At 36.7% G+C, this 23,711-nt stretch overlaps 1 protein-coding gene across 2 annotated transcripts in view; it reads right to left on the bottom strand.

Moving 5' to 3' along the window:
* The window catches only part of LOC150091236 (rho GTPase-activating protein 12-like), a 308,288-nt gene that overhangs the window by 236,973 nt on the left and 47,604 nt on the right, over positions 1-23,711 (bottom strand). For both annotated transcript variants that reach the window (XM_090382935.1, XM_090382932.1), the window contains exons 3-4: positions 23,417-23,617; positions 9,395-9,661 (exon numbers count right to left, since the gene is read on the bottom strand). In XM_090382935.1, coding sequence (XP_090239061.1) covers positions 9,395-9,661; positions 23,417-23,617 — 468 coding nt within the window. The remainder of the gene's footprint in view (positions 1-9,394; positions 9,662-23,416; positions 23,618-23,711) is intronic.

Genomic DNA, 23,711 nt, shown 5'->3' with positions numbered 1-23,711 from the left:
CTGCCCAGCTCATCTAAAGTAGACTTTCAAAAACATTGAATTACAGTTTTTCTAACTTTGAATACCAGATCACTGATTCAACTTCGTGACCAGGGAATAATAAAAACCTTTAAGACCTTTTATAGATTGGATATGAGGCGAAGACTCATCCAGTTTGTAGATAAAGGTTTAAGAACATCATTTGATATTGCAAAGCAGATATAACAGTTCTAGTGCACTTCACATGACAACGAGTGACTGGAATGAAGTTTCTGAAACCTGGATTAGTATTTCAAAAATGTGGATTAATCATTCACGATGGGCAACTAAGTCACGACACTGATCAAAAAGCCTGAAGACATGAGTCAGCAGGAGTTTAATGATTCGGTGGACATAGATGGTGATATACAAGTTACTACAGCTTTAACAGATTAAATTGCCCAGTCTGTTACTGATAATTTTGCCAAGGAGGAGGAGGAAAATGAAGTTGAATCCAAACAAATTCGAGTTACAAAAAGGCAAACTGGTGAAACTATATCCATCCTGAGGAGAGAACATTGGTAGAAATTGGTGCAAGTGATCATGAATATAGACTGTTTAAAATCTATAGATAGACTTTGTAGTGATAATTTAAAGCAATCTAAAAAAAAGTGACTATTTTAAATTATAATCATATTACAAAGTGGTAAGTTTAATATATCACTTTGCTATTGCATAAGTATAAATTTATTTTTATTTTGATAACCTGTGGATAATATTCTTCTGATTTTCATGTATCATTTAAATGGTAATAAACCTTTGGTAATAAAGTGTAAATTTGAACTTTATATCTTTATTTGTATAGCCTCTGGATAATATTTGCCAATTTTTACTTATTAGAATTGCCATTATTAGAATCGAAATTCAGTTTGAAAACATTATCATATAACTGCTGCTTACTGTATATCAGCATATTCTAAATAGTAAGCACTGAAGGAAGTAATCTTGAAAGCTACTACGCTTTTCGTCCCAACTAAGATATACTGTTCAAAGTTCAGGCCTAAATGGATGTCAGATGAACTAATGAGACTGCTGGCAGAGAAGAAAAATGCATAGGATATGTCAGGTGACTCAAAAGCCTATGGAAGATATAAGCTAGTCTGTAATCAAGTCACAAAGGCAGATTATGAGATATCTTTGGCAAATTATGAAAAGAGGAACAGCAAAGAATTCTTTATTTATGTAAACTCTAGAAGGAAGGGGATGAATCAGATTGGTCCATTTGATATCGATCCTGCTCTGGTAGCTGACAAACTGAATGAGCATTTTGCATTTCAATTCACACAAGAGAAATTCTCTAGAGAAGTGGAGGCCAGAAATTTATCAAACTCTAACAGGTGCTAAATGATTTTGTAATAACTGAGAGGAAAGTGGAGAAGAAATTGTTGAAGTTCACATTAAAAAAAGCACCTGGAGCAGATGGAATCTATCCAGTTATATTAAGGGACGCAGGAAAGGAAGTAGCAAACCCACAGCCACAATTATGAGAGCTTGCTTGGACTCTGGGGAGGTACCCATGGACTGAAGATGTGCAAATGTGTCCCTAATTCACAAAGGATGATCAAAGGGTGACATGAGTAATTACAGACCTGTTATTTTCACTTCTGTTCCAGGGAACATAATGGAGTCGCTGGTTAAAGAAGCATTGCAGGATCATGTAGACAAGACTGCAGTAATAATTCAGACACAGCATGGGTTTATTAAGAGGAAGTCTTGTCTGACTAATCTGATTGAATACTATTATGTGATCACAAAGAAACTGGATGCAAAAAATAATTTTGATATAATATATAATTGGATTTTAGAAAAGCTTTTGATACCGTTGCACATGAAAGACTACTGTTCAAATTGGAGTGGTATGGGATTAAGGGCAAGTTGCTGCTAAGTGTGAGTGTGAGAAGGCAGAGAGTGGTAATCAATGGACACTCGTGGTCTAATGTTATTAGTGGAGCCCTCAGGGTTCGGTGTTGGGTGACGTTGTTTTCCGAATTTATCAATGATATTCACAAAGGGATATCAGGGTTAATGTCCAAGTTTGCAGACGATACAAAGGTTGGAAGGGTTGTTAATAACAGTAATGACAGTACACTACTGCAACAGGATCTAGAAAAGTTGAGTAGATGGGCTGAAAGGTGGAAACTGAAGTTTAACATTGACAAATGTAAAGTACGGCATATGGGGAGCAGTATCACCAGAGAAATGTACCAACTGTGTGGTACCACTCTCAAGGTGTTAGAAAATGAAAAAGACCTATGGGTAATTAAGACATTACTCCCAGGGTGCAGTCCTGGGGGTAATATGTCAGATATGAAGTTTTCTGAGCAGTGCAGAAAGGTTGCAAGAGTAGCTCATGGTGTCTTGTCAATGATATACAGGAATTCAGGAATTTTGCTAGCAGGGATAAGGAGATGATTACCCTCTTGTATAAGGCAATGGTCAGGCCATACCTTGAGTATTGCATACAGGTCTGGAGGCCTCATTTTAGGAAGGATGTATATTTGCTTGAGCGTGTACAGAAAAGGGCAACAAGATTGGTGAGGGGAATAAAGGGATCCTCTTACCAAGAGAGGCTTAAGTTCTGCAAATTGCAGTGTCTGGAACCCAGGCACCTTCAAGGTGAACTGACTGAGGTGTATAAAGCTTTGGATGGTTTGAGCAAGCTCAATGCTGGTGGGATTCTACCTCTTGCCCAGATTAATCACCTGAGGGGACAAAGATTCAAATTAAGGAGAGACAGATGTTGAATAGATGCGTGGAAATTTTCTTTAGCCAGCAGGTGGTTGATTGTTGGAACTTCCATCTGTAATAGCGGAGGTAGTCAACTTAAATAAATTCAAGGCAGAACTGGACAAACACTTGGAGTGAACGGATGGATGAAATGGGAAGGGGATTTTTTTGGCTGATGCTATATAAGCTTGCTTTCTTGCATCACATGTCTCTACTAATGCTATTAGTATGTAATGTGTTGTGTGTGATGGTTCCGTATCACAGACATTCAATATGTGCACTAATCACAGCACAGACTAAGTCACAACAGTATTCAATTTTTCTCCACACTATCTAACAGATTAGGGGATACAGCGGCCAATGCTAATGCAATGCACTCTTTCAGATGAACAACCTCCTGTACCTTTGTGGAAAGTAGACTTTGCCTTTCACAAAACACCATAGAAAAAAAATTTAAGCAGGATAAAATCAGGCAATCTCCACCCAACCAGGCATCAAGGAAACAATCCCATCCTGCTGAAATACGGGGTTACATTGGTAGTTCTCTAATTCCCACAAACAACTGAAGCCTGTCTAAGTACACACGCCCTGTCTTTGGTGACTTTAATGCAGCCATCAATAGCACACAGTTTGCTTTCACTTGTGGGGTCAGCATAATTCATCTGAAATTCATTACACAGAATAAACATATAATGGAAACATTTACATATAACAAGTTATACTGCTTCAAAGTTGTTTCATTTCCATGTAGACATCCTGCACATTAATATGCATCAGTATATTAATGACCAATATACTAATAACTGAGAACAAAGTGGAGGTGAAATTATTATTAGCCATATGGTCCAAGGAAACCTGAGGCTTATGCTTCACCAGCCAAAAAAAATTCCCCAGTTGCCCAGAGAGAGAGAGCGGAAGAGCGAGAGAGAGAGAGCGAGAGTGTGTGTGTGTGTGTGTGTGTGTGTGTGTGTGTGTGTGTGTGTGTGTGTGTTTGTGTGTGTGTGTGTGTGTCAGATAAGTAGAAAGGAATCGCCAAGAAAGAGAATGATGATATCCAGCTCAGGACCCTGGGTGTGCCAAACCCCATACTCACCAGATGTGAGTCCATTAGCATTAGTAGAGGCATATGATGCAAGAAAGCAAGCTTATGAAGCATCAGCCAGAAAAAAAAAAAAACACTTCCACTTCACCCCTCCGTTCGTTCGAAATACCTGTCCAGCTGAGCCTTAAATTTATTTAGCCTATCAACTTCCACAACAAGGGATGGAAGTCTGTTCCACCAACCAACTACCCACTGGCTAAAGACAAATTTCCAGACATCTATCCTACATCTGTCTTTCCTCAATTTGAATTTATGCCCTCTCAGGTGATTATTCTGAGCAAGAGGCAGAATACCATCAGCATTGAGCATGCTCAAACCATTCAAGGCTTTATACACCTCTATCAGATCACCTCGCCGGTGCCTAATCTCCAGACACTGTAATTTGCAAAACTTAAGCCTTTCTTCGTAACAGCAACACTTTGTTCCATTCACTAATCTTGTTGCCCTTCTCTGTATTCATTCCAGCAGCTCTACATCCTTCCTGAAATGAGGCCTCCAGACCTGTATACAGTACTCAAGGTGTGGCCTGACCATTGCCTTATACAAGGGAATAATCACCTCCTTATCCCTGCTAGAAAAATTCCTGTATATCATTGATAAGACACCATGAGCTACTCTTGCAGCCCATCTGCACTGCTCAGAGAACTTCATATCTGCCTGCACAATTACCCCCAGTCCTTTTCATTCTCTACCACTGTCAGTGTAGTACCACAGAGTTGATACGTTGCTCTGGGGTTGCTGTTTCCCATATGTAGTACTTTACATTTGTCAATGTTAAACTTCATTTGCCCATCTGCTCAACCTTTCCAGATCCTGTTGCAGCAGCATAGCATCAGAAGTGTCCTTAACAACCCTGCTGACTTTTGTATCGTCTGCAAACTTGAACATTAAGCTTGATATGTTGTTATTTGGTTTTTAGGAGCATTAGCAACTAAGGCCATATTGCTCCGTGGGTATGCGGTGGTCATTCCCTGACCTTTCCGCATCCTCCGTATTTGGTGGCTCACGGTCTCAATGCTTGATATACCATCATCAATATTATTTATAAATACAGAAAACAATAATGGACCCAACACTGAACTCTGAGGGCCTCCACTAATAACATTAGTCCACAATGAGCAGTTTCCATTGATTACCACTCTCTGTCTTATGCACCTCAACCACCCCTTTATCCATAGCAGCAATTTGCCTCCAATGCCACACTGCTCCAATTTTGCAGCAGTCTTTCATGTGCAACAGTATCAAAAGCCTTTCTAAGATCCAAGTATATAATATCAGTTATTCCCTGCATCCAGTTCTTTTGTGACTGCATCATAGTATCCAATCAAATTGGTCAGGCAAGACTTCCCCTTAACAAAACCATGCTGTGTCCGAGCTATAACTGAAGTCTTGTCTAGATGATCCGGCAGTGCTTCTTTAACCAGTGCCTCCATTAGTTTTCCTGGAACAGGTTAAACTCACAGGTCTATAATTACTTGTGTCAGCCTTTGATCCTCCTTTGTGAATTGGGGTCACATTTGCACATCTCCAGTCTGTGGGTACCTTCTCTGAGTCCAAGGAAGCTCTCGTAATTATGGCTAAGGGTTTTCTTACTTCCTTTGCTGCCTCCTTTAATATAACTGGATAGATCCCATCCACCCCAGGTGCCTTTCTTGTGTTTATCTTCAACAATTTCTCCTCCACTTTACTCTCAGTTATTACAAGATTACCTAGCTTACCACCAGAGTTGAATACAACTCTGGCATTCCCCTCGCTGAATAACTCCTCATGTATGAATGTCGATGCAAAATAGTCATTTAGTTTGTTAGCTACCTGAGCAGGATCATCAACAGTTGAACGATCGATATCAAGTGGACCAATCCGATTCATCCCTTCCTTCTAGAGTTTACATAAGAAAAGAACTCTTTACTGTTTTTCTTTGCATCCTTTGTCAAAGATTTCTTGTAATCTGTCTTCGCCTGCCTAACCTCCTTTGTAACTTGGTTACAGATCAACTTATATCTATCACAGGCTTCTGTCTCACGTGTTAATTTATATGTATCCCAAGCATTTTTCTTCTGTCATATGTCTCATTAGTTCATCTGACATCCATTTAGGCCTAAACCTTGAACAATATTTCTTAGTTGGTATGTAAAACCTTATGTTGGTATGTAGTAGCTTCCAAGATAAGTTCTTTGAATGCTTCCCACTTTGAATTTGCTGTTGGTAACATCATCAGTTGATCCCACTGTATAGAATTTAAATACTGTCTCAGACCATTGTAGTCGCCTTTACAAAAGCAATAACCCTTCCCTTTACCCCTGATGGTAGTTACCTCTTTGAGTAAATCCCACTTCAGCACACTGTGATCACTGCCACCTAGTGGTTCCTCTATTTGCAGATTCTTAATGCATGAAGAATCACTACTGATAATCAAATCAAGGGTATTATTCTCTCTAGTTGCCTCCCGAACATGCTAATGTAGAAAACAATCATCCAATAAATCCACAAAAGCTTTGCTAGTGTGTGAGCAACCAACCTACAAATTCCAGTCAATATCTGGGAAATTTACTGGCCCACCCTATTCCCATTGTTGAAGTTAAACACAAGGAAGGCCCTTGGGTGGATGGAGTCTATCCAGTTATATTAAAGGAGGCAGCAAATAAAGTAAGCAAACACTTAGCCATAATTATGAGTCAGGGGAGGTCCCCCACGGGCTGAAGATGTGCAAATGTATCCCCAATTCACAAAGGGAGAACAAATGGCAACGAGTAATTACAGACCTGTTCATTTAACTTCTATTCAAGGGAAAATAATGGATTCACTGGTTAAAGAAATATTGCATGAAAATCTAGACAGGACTGCAGTAATAATTCAGGCACAGCATGGGTTTGTTAAGGGTGAGTCTTGTCAGACCAATTTGATTGGATACTATTACAAAGGAACTCAATGCAAAAAATAATTTATCATATACTTGGATTTCAAGAAAGCTTTTGATACTGTTGCACATGGAAGACTATTGTACAAATTGGAGCAGTATATCATTAAGAGCAAGTTGCTACAATGGATAAAAGGATGATGGAGTGTGAGAAGACAGAGTAGCAAACAATGGACACTCCTCTTTGTGGACTAATGTTAATAATGGAGTTCCCCAGGATTAGGTGTTGGGTCCATTGTTGTTTTCTGTATCTATCAATGATACTGATGAAGGTATACCAGGCTTAATATTCAAGTTTGCAGGCGATGTGAAGGTTGGCAGGATTTTTAATGACAACTCTGAATTCTAGATCCTGCAACATGATCTAGAATACTGCACACGGGTAGAAGTAACCCCAGAGAAATGTACCAACTGTGTGGTACTACACTCTGGGGATAATTGTGCAGTCAGATATGAAGTTTTCTGAGTACTGCAGAGAGGCTGCCAGAGGAGGTCATGGGGTCTTGTCAATGACATACAGGAATTATGCTATTAGGGATAAGGAGGTAACTATCCCTTTGTATAAGGCAATGGTCAGGTCAGTCAGTACTCAGGTCACGAGTACTGTGCACAGTCCTGGAGGCCTCATTTTAGGAAGGTTGTAGAGTTGCTAGAACAAGTACAGAGAAGGCCAACAAGACTGGTGAGGTGGATGAAGGGGTACTCTTATTAAGAAAGGCTTACATTCTGCAAATTGCAGTGTCTAGAGACTAGGCACCTAGGATGTGATCTGATTGAGGTCTTAAGGCCTTGAATGCATTGAGCAGGCTCAATGCTGATGAGATTCTTCCACTTGCTCAGATTAACAACCTGAGGGGACATAAATTCAAATTGAGGAAGGACAGTTGTAGAAGAGATGTTTAGAAATTTGCCTTTAGCCAGCGGGTAGTTGATTGGTGGAACAAACTTCCATCTGTCATTTAAGCTATAAACTTCCATCTGTGGAAGTTGATAGGTTAAATAAATTCAAGGAAGAACTGGACAAACTTTTAGAGTGAATGGATGTGTGAAATGGGATTTTTTTTGGCTGATGCTATATTAATTTGCTTTCTTGCGTCATATGCCTCTACTAATGCTACTGGGACATTCTGCTCTTCGAAATTAGCAGTTTTGAATAATGCAAAATATTGAAAAAGATTTTCTCAAATACCGAACACTTTGTAATCAGAGGTCATTCAGTGTAGCTGGCTACAAGGAATACTAAATCCATTCATTTTTATCAATGGATCATTTATTTTTATGGTAATTTGTTCTTCACAATCTGAGGTTTTTCAGATTCTAGTCCTGTTCTTAGTACAGGCTTTTCAGTTTTAGCTTTATTTCATTATTATCTTTTTATTCTCTCTGTAGTGATTCTGTCTGATGATTAGTTTCCACTAGGAGGATGCAATGTGTGTGTGTGTGTGTGTGTGTGTGTGTGTGTGTGTGTGTGTGTGTGTGTGTGTGTGTGTAAGGAGTATTAATAATTTAGTTCTCAAGGTAGCCATAGCATTGGACTGCTGCCGATCAGCCCAGACTTGTGTCACTGTTTACAAGTTATTAGGTATTCATAGAAGCTAATTATTAATTTCAATAAAATTTGATGAAGGCCATATTCCCTTCATAGATGTCCACATCATTTTTCAACTTCTACCCCTTAATTAAACTTAAAACTTAAAAATCCCCTGCCATTAAAGCATTTTAATTGTCTTTTAAAAATTCTCAAAACAAAATTTTTTTTTTATACAAACTGAAACTGAAAACAATAACAAGAGTACCTCCTAAATTTTAATATAAATAATGTGTGAATAATTTCACACATTATTTATATTAAAATCATGTAGACAATTGTAATTCTGGATACTACACAATGATGCTCAACATACGTAACACATGATACAAAATTTTTTTGTAAATAATCATGTAATATAATATGTGCATCAAATAATTTCTGTCTCATTTTTAACAAATAATATTCTGTTATACTCTGGCACAACCACTATGTCAATGGCATTTACAACTAATCATTTTGACAACAGTGATAAAAATAATCATCACCATGTTCGGCAGTCATGTGGCTAAAATCACAGTCAATATAAATGCGTGTAATACTGCACTCATACTCAGCAATGTCACGCTAATGTACACAAATACCATTTTAATAATACCCCAAATGTAACAAATTTTGGTTTATATTTTTCTTAATAACCCAATTTTAAATCATTAGCTGCAAAAAAAACAAATATTTTATTGCATAAGATTTCCATAATAATTTTTTTTTTCTCTTATTCTTGTTTAATCCTTCTCCCCCACAACTCCAGTCAGCCACCTAATTCAGCAATACTTAAATTTTCTCTAGTTACCATACTGCCAATGAAAAATTTAATTTTCAATATAATATATCAGTCAGACCCAAACTTTAGCTAAGGTATTGATGCTAAATTAATTGTATTGATGCTAAATGCTAGATTGTATTGATGCTAAATTAATTACTTCATTAGCTAAATTCATTTAAAGAAAAATACGTTGATCCAATCTGATGAATGCATATATTTACAAAATACTAATAACAATAGAAATGTTTCCTACTTTTTTTTTTTTCTAAATCTCACCTTTGTTTTAGTGACTGGATTAAAGTAATACATCTCACCGGTGTCAATATTACATTCGTGTATCCAATGAGGAGGCAGCTGGGGAGAAACATCTACAATTCTTGGAGAGTCAAGACTTTCTAAACTGCTGTAATTACCATTTCTTGGTTTTATAGCGATTTGCCTCCTAATTTTAGGTTTCTGTTTTTGTGTGTGTGGCCGAGGTGTACTACTCATCTGGATTTCCTCCACATACGGACTAGAATTCTCACTATCTCCCGATGTTGACTGGAATTAAATTAAAAATAATGATATAAAGCAGCACAAAGTACACAGTTTCATAAATTTAAAATTTTATAACAGAGTTATCTCAATCTATTTCCATAGGGTGACTTCTCTTCAAAACTCTCCAAATCTGACTTCTATTACGTTCAAGTTTAAAATGATTAAAATTATATATACTTAGTTAAAATATTTAAATGTGTTCAATCCTCTAAGCTCAAGACTGACCAGACACCCCTGGGATCATAATCAAAGGCCCCCCACCCAACCCTAGACCTATTCTAATCCATCACGAAACCTTGAGTGACTGAAGACATTGCGTCAAAGTTTAAAATAAATGCCACAAAAATCAAGGCATATACTAAAACACAATGATGAATTTCATAAAAACAATGATGAATAATTTACTAAAAACGTTCCTTCCTTAAGGGACAAAACTTTGACATACTGTCGTGATCACAGGTAGGAAACAAACTCCCTAATGCTAACTTTCCCCCTACTATTTATATACGAGAGATTATCTGTTAACACACATGCACACAAAGGTCCACGAATCCGAAATGAGAAATGGTCATTGTACATTTATTGCGTTATTTTGTACTCTCACTTCTATAGTTTCTGCAATTAAAAGTTTTGTGTAATTATTCATCATCGTATTTTAGTATATTCCGTGATTTTATTGGAGTTTATTTTAAAATTTGACACAATTTTAAAATTGTGTTAAATTCACTCAAGGTTTTCTGGTGGACTGGATAGGTCTCGGGTTGGGTGGGGCCTTCAGTTATGATCTCGGGGGGTGTCTGGTCAGTCATGAGCTTAGAGGATTGAACACATTTAAATATTTTAACTAAGTATATATAATTTTAATCATTTTAAACTGAGTGTAATATAAATCGGATTTAGAGAGTCTTGAAGAGAAGTCACCCTATGGAAATAGATTGAGGTAACTCTGTTGGGCACCTCCGTAGCCTGGTGGGCAGGAACAGCAGTGCATAGCCCACGCTTCTTGATTAGACCGGGGTTTGAGCCCGTGACCATCAAATAATGAGGGTGCGGAAAGGTCAGAGAATGGCCACCGCATATCCCCGGAGCAATATGGCCTTAGTTGCTAATGCTCCTAAAAAAAAACCAAATAACAAGTAACTCTGTTATAAAATTTTAAATTTGATTCAAGCATAAGATAAATTGAGCCTTTGTTGCCCTTAGTTTTATAACAATTTCATAAAATATCTACAATTTGTATATTACTGCAAAAAACATAAAATAAATTTAATGCTCCGTATTTTAACCAACAACAACACAAATGCAATTTTAATTTTAAAATATTCAAAATTATAGAAATATTTTGTCTTGCTAAAGAGGCAACAAAAAAAAGCAATACACTTGATATATCAACAATGACCCTTCATTAAAAATCTGCAGATAAAAGACCCTCTATAGGCGGCAGCGATCACAACGTATTGATGTTGGATTTACTTAAAGATGTAAATACTGTCAAAGGCAAGGGAAAGGGCTTTTCCTTTCATAAAGGTGACTACAGCAGTCTCATACAGTTTTTAAATTCTATGCAGTGGGACCAACTGTCACCACTCTTAGATAAAGCCCACTTATAATGACGTCAAACACTGCGTGTTTGACGTCATTATAAGTGGGCCATAAGAATTACATTAAGCTACATCGCTGCACAGCATTGAGAAAAGCGAAAGCAAGAGTTGAATGTAAATCTACTTTATTTTCTGTACATAATGGAAAGCTAATTTATGTTGCAAGGGGAAAATATGAAAACAAAATAAATAAATGAAATAAATAAATAAAAAATTACAGTTTTGATACTAAAGTGCATTAATTTTTTTTAATCATAACATTCTGAAAAAATGAATACAACACATTTTATAGTTATCTGTTTTATTACATTTGGATGTTTGACAAGTAATTTGTAATCCAACTATGTATACATTCATTTATTAAATCTAATAATTTTACTACAGTTGAACAGAAATTATTTTTCAATTTTCAATGTTTGAAACAAAAATTGTTGAACAAAATACTGATAATGGTATTAATTAGCAAATTCAAAATTATTTCTCCAAAATGGCCATTTTTGCAAACATCATTCAAAGAAAATCAATCAGTAATCATTATAAGCTTTCAGATGAATTTTATTGATCATTAAACTAATATGCATTCTGGAGAATTTAAAATGGCCAATTTCTGTTTAGCATACATCAGAAAATGATTCTCTTGCTGGTCATCTGGAATTTTTGCATTTAGAGAAGAGCAGAGCCTATGAATAATGCTTGGATGAGGGAGAAGGAGGAATGCAGAATGCTGCAGAAATTTTCAGGCATGTGGATATATCAAAAACATCAAAGATGAAAATATTAATGCTTTGGTGAAATACCTGTATGCATTCTTTTCACATTCTAACAATTGTAATTGTTCGTATATGAATTTAAACACTGTTGCTCTCACACTATTAATGTCTCCTGCAATTGAATTCAATAAACTACAAGCACCATTTAAAACAAAAGAAATATTATTAACATTGATGCTGTTGACAATTACTGGTATCTGTTCTAAGATGTCAGTAATCTGATTGAAACTATTCAACTTCATAGGAAGTTCCAGTGACTTTGACTTCCTTAAATTATTAATTTCAGCACTGTACAAATACTGACAACATCAAATCTTCACTAATCACAACTGAATAGAAAATGGAAGGTGCTGGCTAACACATTAAATATAAAAACACAATATAGTTATTTTTTTAAATAACTTGCCAGCATTCAGATACTGTATGTCTGCTAGTTATGGAATGTATGAAATTCTCGAGCTTTTTCATAGTCATAATATTTACTTTTAATACTATTTTCCAGGAACTTCTCAAAGTTCTTTCTTCTAATCTTCACTTCTTTTCGGGAGTGTCTCTTGTAAATGTCTGTGATGACAAATAGCTTGGATAGTTAGAAAACTTATCAAAACTAAAGAACTAAAATGGTCTTGGGCAGGACTCATAGCTCGAAGACATGATGACAGATCGACTAAGAAAATAACAGAATGGTACCCAAGAGGAGCTAGAAGAAAACCTGGAAGACAAAGGCGGAGATGGATAGATGAAATTCATGAGTTTTTGAGTAGTAAATGGATGGCCGGTGCTCAAAACAGAAGGAACTGGAAAGTTGCTGGAGAGGCCGTCATCCTGCAGTGGATTGAAAATGGCTGATGATGATGATGATGAGTTAGAAAATTGTGATGGGGCAGCTCCGTGAATAAATTTTGGATGCTTGAAATCTGTGGCGATTCTCTTATTTTTCCCAGCAATTTTTTTTTTTTTCGGGATTCGAACCCGCGACCTTTGGGTTGCAAGGCAGGCACTTTACCCACCCGGCTAGCCTGGTCGGACCATCAAATTTAGATGTCCCTCTAACTACGTATCTGTGATGGCTCGAACTGAATCTCCTATAACAACATGAAATATATAAACAAAATGTTATGCTCTCTTCCGAATTTCACTTTACTTGTTATTAGCACCTCATAGACGACTGTTATTAGCTTTTATAACTAAGGATACCTCAGTCTACATACACCAGCCTATAGTTTATCAAAAGTTGCATTAATTACACCATGTATTCATCTACACTAAACGTTTCATTAAATACAATTAACATTAAGTATCATACAAATATTGAGATTTTTTGATTTCTTAAACAGGCAGGTACCTTTCTTCAGTGTATCCAATAGATGAAATTAATATTTTATATAAAAATGAAACCATAAAAGCCGAAGTTCTGACAAGAACATATAGTAGTAGTAGTGACATGTGATGCAAGAAAGAAAGTGTATAAGTTTATGCAGCATCAGCCAAAAAAAAAAACAATCCCCTCTAAATATTTGTCCAGTTTCTCCTTAAATTTATTTAACCTATCAACTTCCACAACAACAAATGAAAGTTTGTTTCAGCAATTAACTACCCACTGACTAAAGGCAAATTTCTGCACAGCTATCCTTCCTCAATTTCAATTTATGCATCTGAACAAGTGGAAGAATCCCATCAGAATTCAGCGTGCTCAACCCATTCAAGGCCTTATATACCTCAATCAGATCACCACAAAGGTGCCTAGTCTCCAGCTGCTGCAATTTGCAGAACTTAAGCCTCTTCAGGTAAGAGGATCCCTTCATTCCCCCTCACCGAACTTGTTGCCCTTCTCTGTACATGCTCAAGCAAATCTACATCCTTCCTAAAATGAGGTCTCCAGACCTGCCCGCAGTACTCAAGGCGTGGCCTGACCATTGCCTTATACAGAGGGACAATCACCTACTTTTCCCTGCTAGCAAAATTCCTGTATATCATTGACAACACCCCATGACCTGCCCTGGCAGCCTGTCTGCATTGCTCAAAAAACTTCATATCTGACTGCACAATTACTCCCAGGTCTTTTTCATTTTCTACCACCTTAAGTGTAGTACCACACAGTTGGTACATTTCTCTGGGGTTACTTCTACCCATATGCAGTACTTTGCATTTTTCAATGTTAAACTTCAGTTGCCACTTCTCAGACCATCTGCCCAAATTTTATAGATCCTGTTGCAGTAACACACTGCCATTACTGTCATTAACAAACCTGCCAACCTTTGTATCATCTGCAAACTTCGATAATAAACCCGATATACCTTCATCAGTATCATTGATAAATATACAAAACAACAGTGGACCTAACACCGAACAATGTGTGACTCCACTAATAACATCAGTCCACGAAGAGCAGCACCCATTGATCACCACCCTCTGTCTTCTCCCACTCGACCATCCTTTTATCCATTGTAGCAACTTACCCTTAATACCATTCTGCTCCAATTTGTAAAGTAGTCTTCCGTGCACAATAGTGTCAAAAGATTTCCTGAAATCCAAGTATATGATATCAAAATTATTTTTTGCATTCAGTTCCTTTGTAACCACATCATAATAACCAATCAAATTTGTCAGACAACACTTTCTCTTAACAAACCCATGCTGTGTCTGAATTATTGCTGCAGTCTCGTCTAGATGATCCTGCAATACATCTTTAACCAGTGACTCCATTATTTTACACAGAACAGAAGTTAAACTAACTGGTCTGTAATTATTCATGTCACCCTTCGATCCCGCTTTGCGAATTTGGGACACATTTGCACTTCTCTAGTCAGTGGGGATATATGAATATATCTTCACTTCATAAAGGCAACATGAGTAACTACAGACCTCTTAGCTTAATGTCTGTTCTATGGAAAATAATGGAATCACTGGTTAAAGAAGTAATGCGGGACAATTTGGACAAGCATGCAATTATACTGTGACTATGATGCAGTGACCAAGGAACTGGATGCAAAAAAAATACAGAAACTTTGCTAGTAGGGATAAAGAGGTGATTAAACTTTGTATAAGGCCACATCTTGAATACTGTATACAGGTCCAGAGGCTTCACTTTAGGAAGGATATAGATATGCTGAAACAGGTGCAGAGAAGGGCAACCAGATTGGTGAAGGGAACAAAAGAGTGCACTTACCTAGAAAGGCTTCAGTTCTGCAAATTGCAGTGTCTCAAGACTAGGCACTTGTGGGGAGATCTGATTGAGGTGTTTAAAGTCTTGAATGAGTAAGTTGAATGTTAATGGCATTCTTCCACTTGCTGAGACTACACACAAGAGGGCATAAATTCAAGTTGTGGAAAGATGGTTGCAGGATAGATGTGTTGAAGTTTTCCAACAATCAACCACCCGCTGCCCTCGGCCAGCGGGTGGTTGATTGTTGGAAAAGGCTTTCATCTGTTGTTGTGGAAGTGGACTGGTTGAATAAATTCAAGAGAGAACTATACAAATTCTTGGAGGATATGGATGAGTGAACTATGGTTTTTTTTTTTTTTTTGACTGATGCTATATAAGTGAAGAACCTGAGGAGACATAGATTCAAATTGAGGAAAGACAGTTGCAGATTAAATGTGTGGAAGTTTGCCTTTACCCATCGGGTAATTTATTGCTGGAACAGACTTCCATCTGTTGTTGTTGTGGAAGTTGATACTTAAATAAATTTAATGCTGAACTAGATAAATTGGCAAAATGGGGTTTTTTTTTTTTTTTTTTTTTGTTGATGCTGTATAAGCTTGCTTTCTTGTATCACATGCCTCAACTAATGCTAAGTTTGCTTTCTTGCATCATTTGCTACTGCTACTACTACCTGCAGTAATGATACCCTCGGGACACAGCAAACTTTGGGATCGAGACTATAAAAGATAATCCCTTAGACCTGTCCTAAACCACCTGGTAATGAGATTAAGTAAACCAAAGAGAGAGAGAGAGAGAGAGAGAGAGTGTGTGTGTGTGTGTGTGTGTGTGTGTGTGTGTGTGTGTGTGTGTGTGTGTGTGTGTGTGTGTGTGTGTGTCATCCATAAAACTATCAACAAACTCTTCTGACTGAAATGATCTTTTGTGATGATGATATTCCAAAGACAGCTGGTAAGTAGTAGTAGTGGCATGTGATGCAAGAAAGCAAATGTATGAGCTTATGCAGCATCAGCCAAAAAAAAAAAAAAAAAAAAAATCACACCATTCTCTCCAAATGCCTGTCCAGTTCCTCCTTAAATTTATTCAACCTATCAACTTCCACAACGACAGATGGAAGTTTGTTCCAGCAATTAACCACCAGCTGGCTAAAGGCAAATTTCCGCACATCTATTCTACATCTGTCTTTTCTTAATTTGAATTTATGCCCCCTTAGATTCGTAATCTGAACAAGTGGAAGGATCCCATCAGAATTCAGCGTGCTCAACCCATTCAAGGCCTTATACACCTCAATCAGATAACCGCGCAGGTGCCTAGTCTCCAGCCACTGCAATTTGCAGAACTTAAGCCTCTCTTGATAAGAGGATCCCTTCATTCCCCTCACCAATCTTGTTGCCCTTCTCTGTACACGCTCAAGTAAATCTACATCCTTTCTAAATGAGGACTCCAGACCTGTATGCAGTACTCAAGGGGTGGCCTGACCATTGCCTTATACAGAGGGATAATCACCTCCTTTTCCCTGCTAGCAAAATTCCTATATATCATTGACAAAACCCCATGACCTGCCCTGGCAGCCTGTCTGCATTGCTCAGAAAACTTCATATCTGACTGCACAATTACTCCCAGGTCATTTTCATTTTCTACCACCTAAAGTGTAGTACCACACAGCTGGTACGTTTCTCTGGGGTTACTTCTACCCATATGCAGTACTTTGCATTTGTCAAGGTTAAACTTCAGTTGCCACTTCTTAGCCCATCTGCCCAAATTATCTAGATCCTGTTGCAGTAGCACACTGCCATTACTGTCATTAACAACCCTGCCAACCTTTGTATCATCTGCAAACTTCAACACTAAGCCAAATATACCTTCATAAATATCATTGATAAATATACAAAACAACAGTGGACCCAACACCGAACCCTGTAGGACTCCACTAATAACATTAGTCCAAGAAGAGCAGCACCCATTTATTACCACCCTCTGTCTTCTTGCACTTAACCATCCTTTTATCCATTGTAGCAACTTACCCTTAATACCATTCTGCTCCAATTTGTACAATAGTCTTCCATGCGCAACAGTGTCAAAAGCTTTCCTGAAAAAATAATTTTCATATATGATATGAAAATTATTTTTTGCATCCAGTTCCTTTGTAACCACATCATAATATCCTATCAAATTTGTCAGACAAGACTTTCCCTTAACAAACCCATGCTGTCTCTGAATTATTGCTGCAGTCTTGTCTAGATGATCCTGCAATGCATCTTTAACCAGCGACTCCATTATTTTACCTGGAACAGAAGTTAAACTAACTGGTCTGTAATTACTCGTGTCACCCTTCGATCCCCCTTTGTGAATTGGGGATACATTTGCACATCTCCAGTCCACAGGAACCTCCCCTGAGTCCAAGTGGGATGCTCTTATAATTATGGCTAAGGGTTTGCTTAGTTACTTTGCCGCCTCCTTTAATTAGATAGTATGAATCAGAGCTGTGAAACTCAATATGTTCTACGTTGATAATAATATTAGTAAATAAATAAGAGGAGTCAACCTCAATATAGTACGTGGAACACTTCCGTATGATACCCTCCAGAAATTAAAACGGAAAAACCGAAAAAATCGAAAACTTACCGGAACATTAAAGTAAAATATAAATAATTAAAGAAAAATATAAATAATTAAATAATCAATTTAACACAATTCAAAATCAATTAAAAACAATTAAAATTCAAATTAACGCAATTAAAATAATCTAACGAAAATAATCAAAACGATTTTCCTTCCTGAAGCTGACAATGCTTTTCGACCGACTGTCGTGATCACAGGAATGAAAATTACCGAATCACGCTAAACCTGCAACTTAAATAGTGATTATGTCTTCGCGCATGCGCGTAAAGGTCCACGCATCGGAGATCAAATATGGCCACCGAACATTAACAGAATTCTCGTGTAATTTAATTTCAACGGTTTCTGCAATTAATAGTCGCGTATAATTACGTTGAACGTTAAGTATTTTGGCCTCGTTAAATAAAAAAGTATGTTTTTCATTAATGGCATGAAAGGCTAATTCTGACGCTGCTGAACGAGAAGCACGAACTGAGGCTTCGTGTTGATTTACACGGATATTAAGAGAAAACCGGGTCGAACCTTGGTAAGACGAGTCGCAATCACCGCAAGAAATGTTGTATACTAGATCATTAATTTGTGTTGCGAACGCGGAAAGAACCGAGCGATTGTTCAGTATAGTGTGTAACTTCCGTATGGGCCTAGCTATAATTTTAAATTCGGTATCTTTAAAGAATCTGTTAAGCTGTTTGTGCCACTGTTCAACATATGGGACAGAAATAAAGTATTTTTTGATATTGCTATTGTTGATTGGTGTAGTATTTTGTATCCTATCCTTAGCTTGTACCCTAATTCGATTTATAGTGTTAATGGGATAACCCCTGTTTAAGAATCTGCTAGTTAATATTTGTATTTCTGAGTCCAAAGCGGAATCCGTCGTTGAATATTTATAGGCATTTAGAAATTGATTAAAGATAATCGATCTTTTGTAGGTGAACGGGTGGTAGCTATTATAATGTAGAAGCATACCGGTGTTTGTGGGTTTTCGATAGATGCTAAATTGTATTTTGTTCGAGTCCCGGGTAAGCGTGAAATTTAGAAAGTTTAATGACTTTGTATCCGTATCTTCCCTTTCCAATGTAAATTTGAGTCTAGAATGAATATTATTAAACGAATGTAAAATGTCTTGGATAGTACTACTATCGGTAATAACTAGAACATCATCTAAATACCTCCCATAGTATGTGATACGGGGACGAAAAGGTGTCAAGTGTATCTGTTCAATCGTTGAGAGATAGATCTCTGACATTAAGCCACTCAGGCTCAAACCCATTGGTAATCCAAAAATTTGTTTGTACACCTTGTCTCGAAAGGTGATGTAGTTAGCCTCAACTAACAGTTTAATTAAGTGAAAAATTTCCTTAATAGGCAGCTTCGTATAATTAATCGGTGTCGAGTTTTTATTTAACATATCCCAAATAATATCTAATGTGTATTCAACGTTTACATTCGTATATAATGAGGTAACATCTAATGAGAATAAATTGTCATTGTCGCCGAGTCTACAGTCTTTAAGATTATTAAATAATGTATCGTAATTCTTAATCCCAAATTGTATAACCTGTCTAAAAGGTTTTATAATGTAATATACATGTGTGGCTAGGGCTGAAAATGCCGAGTTCCTGTAGGACACAATAGGTCGAATCGGAAATCCAGGCTTGTGTAATTTTACCTGACCGAAAAGTGCAGGAATATTGTATGTTCTTGACTTCAATTCCTTCAACTGAACCATAGTAATGTAGTCGTTTTTTCGATATTTATTGTATTGATTTACCAAATTGGTAAACAGTGCCGGATGCACTTCACGATAAGTGGAGGTATCAGACACAACTGAATCTAACTTATTAATATAATCATGTTTATCTAGTATTACCACTGTATCTCCTTTATCTGCCCTCTGTATAATAATGTCCTTATTTTCTCGAAGTTCTTGTAAAGCTGAACTGTCATGTGTATTCAATTTAGGAAGTCGCGTTTCTTTTATGTTATTCACTACTTGGTTAACTTGTTGAATAAATACATCTTTTTGTGGAACACTACGAAGTCCAAATTCAATATCAATTACACATTGTTTTTTTGGCAGCTTTCGAGGTGGTAAATTATAATTTAATCCCTTGGATAAAAGTGAAATCTGGTCCTGCGATAGTGTACACGAGGAAAGATTTGTAACCTGTTGATATGTCGGTTCGTTGGATACTGGGTGAGGGGGTGTTCGTGAACTAGCCGACATATTCTGTGGTAGTGCGTTATGTGTCTGTGGGGGGGATGTCACCCAACTCGTGTGAACTTGGTCGCAAGCTCGCGACAATGTGTTAGAATTCGCATGAACGTGTCTTGAACTATTCGATAATGTTTGCAACTTATTAACGTGTCTGTTTTTTATTTCTGAGGCTTGTGCTTCCCGTCGCAAATCTATGGAGGTCTTCAATACAGACCAATCGTTCGGATGTAGATAATTTTTTACTTTATCGCGAAGCTTCCTAACCTGGGAAAGGTATTTTTGTTTATTCGAATATCGAGATTTTAAGGCTAGCTTAACAATATTACGCGCTGTCGCCAGTTGTTAGTTGTTTTATGCCTGAAAATTTTTGATTTAAATTCACCCTGGCAAACTTCGGAACGATGTTGTTTTGAAGGCAATATTTTAGGAAAGAAATATGGTAACTTTGGGCCGAGTACCTTAGTGTAGATTTAATGTAATTTTGTACCAAGCCATTCAAAAAATCTCCCATAATTGTGTGTATCGATTGTATACTACTGGAGAGACAGGAAGTGAATGAAATAGTCAATAAGAGTTTAAAAATTAATAGATAGTATGAATCAGAGCTGTGAAATTCAATATGTTCTACGTTGATAATAATATTAGTAAATAAATAAGAGGAGTCACCTCAATATAGTACGTGGAACACTTCCATATGATACCCTCCAGAAATTAAAACGGAAAAACCGAAAAAATCGAAAACTTACCGGAACATTAAAGTAAAATATAATAATTAAAGAAAAATATAAATAATTAAATAATCAATTTAACACAATTCAAAATCAATTAAAAACAATTAAAATTCAAATTAACGCAATTAAAATAATCTAACGAAAATAATCAAAACGATTTTCCTTCCTGAAGCTGACAATGCTTTTCGACCGACTGTCGTGATCACAGGAATGAAAATTACCGAATCACGCTAAACCTGCAACTTAAATAGTGATTATGTCTTCGCGCATGCGCGTAAAGGTCCACGCATCAGAGATCAAATATGGCCGCCGAACATTAACAGAATTCTCGTGTAATTTAATTTCAACGGTTTCTGCAATTAATAGTCGCGTATAATTACGTTGAACGTTAAGTATTTTGGCCTCGTTAAATAAAAAAGTATGTTTTTCATTAATGGCATGAAAGGCTAATTCTGACGCTGCTGAATATAACTGGATAGATCCCATCCACCCCAGGTGCCTTTCTTATGTTAAACTTCAACAATTTCTCCTCCACTTCGCTCTCAGTTATTACAATATCATTAAGCACCCTGCTACAATTTGATAACCTTCTGCCATTTTCAAACCTTAATAACTCCTCATGCGTGAATGTAGATGCAAAATACTCATTGTTTGTTTGCTATCTGAGCAGGATCAACAGTCGAACCATCGATATCAAGTGGACCAATCAGATTGATCCCCTTCCTTTTAGAGTTTATATAAGTAAAGAAATCCTTGCTGTTTTTCTTAGCATCTTTTGCCAACGATTTCTCATAATCTGCCTTCGCCTGCCGAACCTCCTTTGTGACCTGATTACAGATTAACTTATATCTGCCATAGGCTTCTGAGTCGCTTGATAATTTATATGCATCCCATGCATTTTTCTTCTCTGTTACGAGTCTCATTAGTTCATTTGACAACCATTTAGGCCTAAACCTTGAACAATATTTCTTAATAGGTATGAAACTTTTAGTAGCATCCACGATTAATTACTTGAATGCTTCCCACTTAGAATTTACTGTTGGTAACATCGTCAGTTGATCCCACTGTACAGAATTTAAAACTGTCCGAGACCACTGTACTCGCCTTTAGGAAGCAAAAACCCTTTCCTTTACCCCTGATGGTAATTAAATCTTTAAGTAAATCCCACATCAGTACCCTGTGATCACTGCCACCTAGTGGTTCTTTTATCTGCAAATTCCTAAAAATGTGTTTATAATAAAAAGTGTTTATGTACTATTGTTATCATTGTTATTTACTACATAAATTTAACCTCAAAACAAAATTCCTTAAATCAGATCAAATTTTAATGTACTGAAACTGTTAATTCTACTAAAAAAAAAAAAAAAAAATTAAGAATTTCAATAAAAACCCTTAGTTACTGTCTTTTCAGTCACTGAAGAAGTGGTAAGAAAATAGCACAAAATATTTGACTCCACTATGTACATATTTCCAATTTAGAAATAAATAATCATACCAACGTAGGTTTTGAGTGCTTTCTTACCTTCAAACAAAGTTTGCATACTATGTATCATGCCACTCTGATGGCAAGATATCTACTGCACTCTAACCATACATGCATACGTATCTGTAAACAGAGCTGTTACTTTCTTAAAAAAAGAATCTATATAATATCGGTGTTTAGATACACCATAGACACTCTTAAAAAAACTACAAAGTAGTTGTTGTGGGCATCATTTGCTCTTTCTCATATTGTGCTCTGCCTTCACGACGAGTTGCCATGATTCTGCACTACCTCAAATAAGTAACGCTTCACTAATAGAGAAGACTATTGTTACTTATTCTCAGTGAGTACCACCACCCAGACATGTTTCAAGGCTATTGGCCTATCATCAGTGGGTGGGCAGGTACCCTAGTATTGCAGACCTGACGACCCAGTTGTGAAGTTAATCGCACAATATGAGAGATGCCAAAAGGTGTACACCTTTTGGCATCTGTCATCTCTCATGGCAACTCGTCGTGTAGGCAGAGCACAATATGAGAAAGAGCAAATGATGCCCACAACAACTACTTTGTAGTTTTTTTAAGAGTGTCTATGGTGTATCTAAACACCGATATTATATAGATACTAAAACTCTTAAAGTATTATGCCATGTGCATTTAATTATTTAAAAAAAAGAATAAATAAACAGCACTTTATCAGTTATGTTTATGTGTATCTATGGTTATTATTTTTATTTTTTTAATTTTATATCACACAATTGCTTTGTTTTTTTCTAATATTCAAAGCCACAGCTCTGTAATCATTAGGAATCAGACAAAACTGGTTCAGAAATCAGCTCCTGATGTTATGCCATATCTTCATGAATCACCCTGTATACATGTTCATACTTCTTTGGGCTCACACATTAAAAAAAAAAACAAATGTATACATGCACTCTCATGAAAGAGTTAATGAACATTTGTTATCCGTTTACAATTTATTATCACTTTACTCTTTGCAGTTACTATTCAACTCATGGTTGTACTGACTTCCAAAAATAATAAATTTATTCCTATCCATGTGACAGAGAATGCCTTTCCTTGCTCAGTTCATAGTTTTCCTATGTGACATTTTTCTAAGTTTCTATTAAGTGAATTACACAAAGAAAAGTTCCCAAATTAAAGGAAATACCTGATTATGTCCACGGCGTCTGGGTGGCTTCCACGTTACTTTTCGTGAAACTAAATTGTAATAATATTTTCGTCCATTCTGATCCTCATATTCTCCCCAATTATCCAGAATTACCCGTAGTGGAGAATGTTGAGGATCAGGAGTTGGAGGCGAATAACTTGTGGAGAGTGGAATGTTTACATATACTGGAGAAGTAGAATCCTACGATATAAAATAAATACAGTTACAGTATCGAAAGTAAACAAAATAAATTCAAATCTAGAAAAATAGAAACGTGAATTATTTTTTGAAGTAT

This window comes from Mastigoproctus giganteus, chromosome 1 (genome assembly GCF_048544385.1).
Source record: "Mastigoproctus giganteus isolate SK-2022 chromosome 1, ASM4854438v1, whole genome shotgun sequence".
NCBI classification, from domain to species: Eukaryota; Metazoa; Arthropoda; class Arachnida; order Uropygi; family Thelyphonidae; genus Mastigoproctus; species Mastigoproctus giganteus.
Note: the sequence above shows the minus strand (reverse complement) of the source record. Positions and strands in the feature narration are given on the sequence as shown.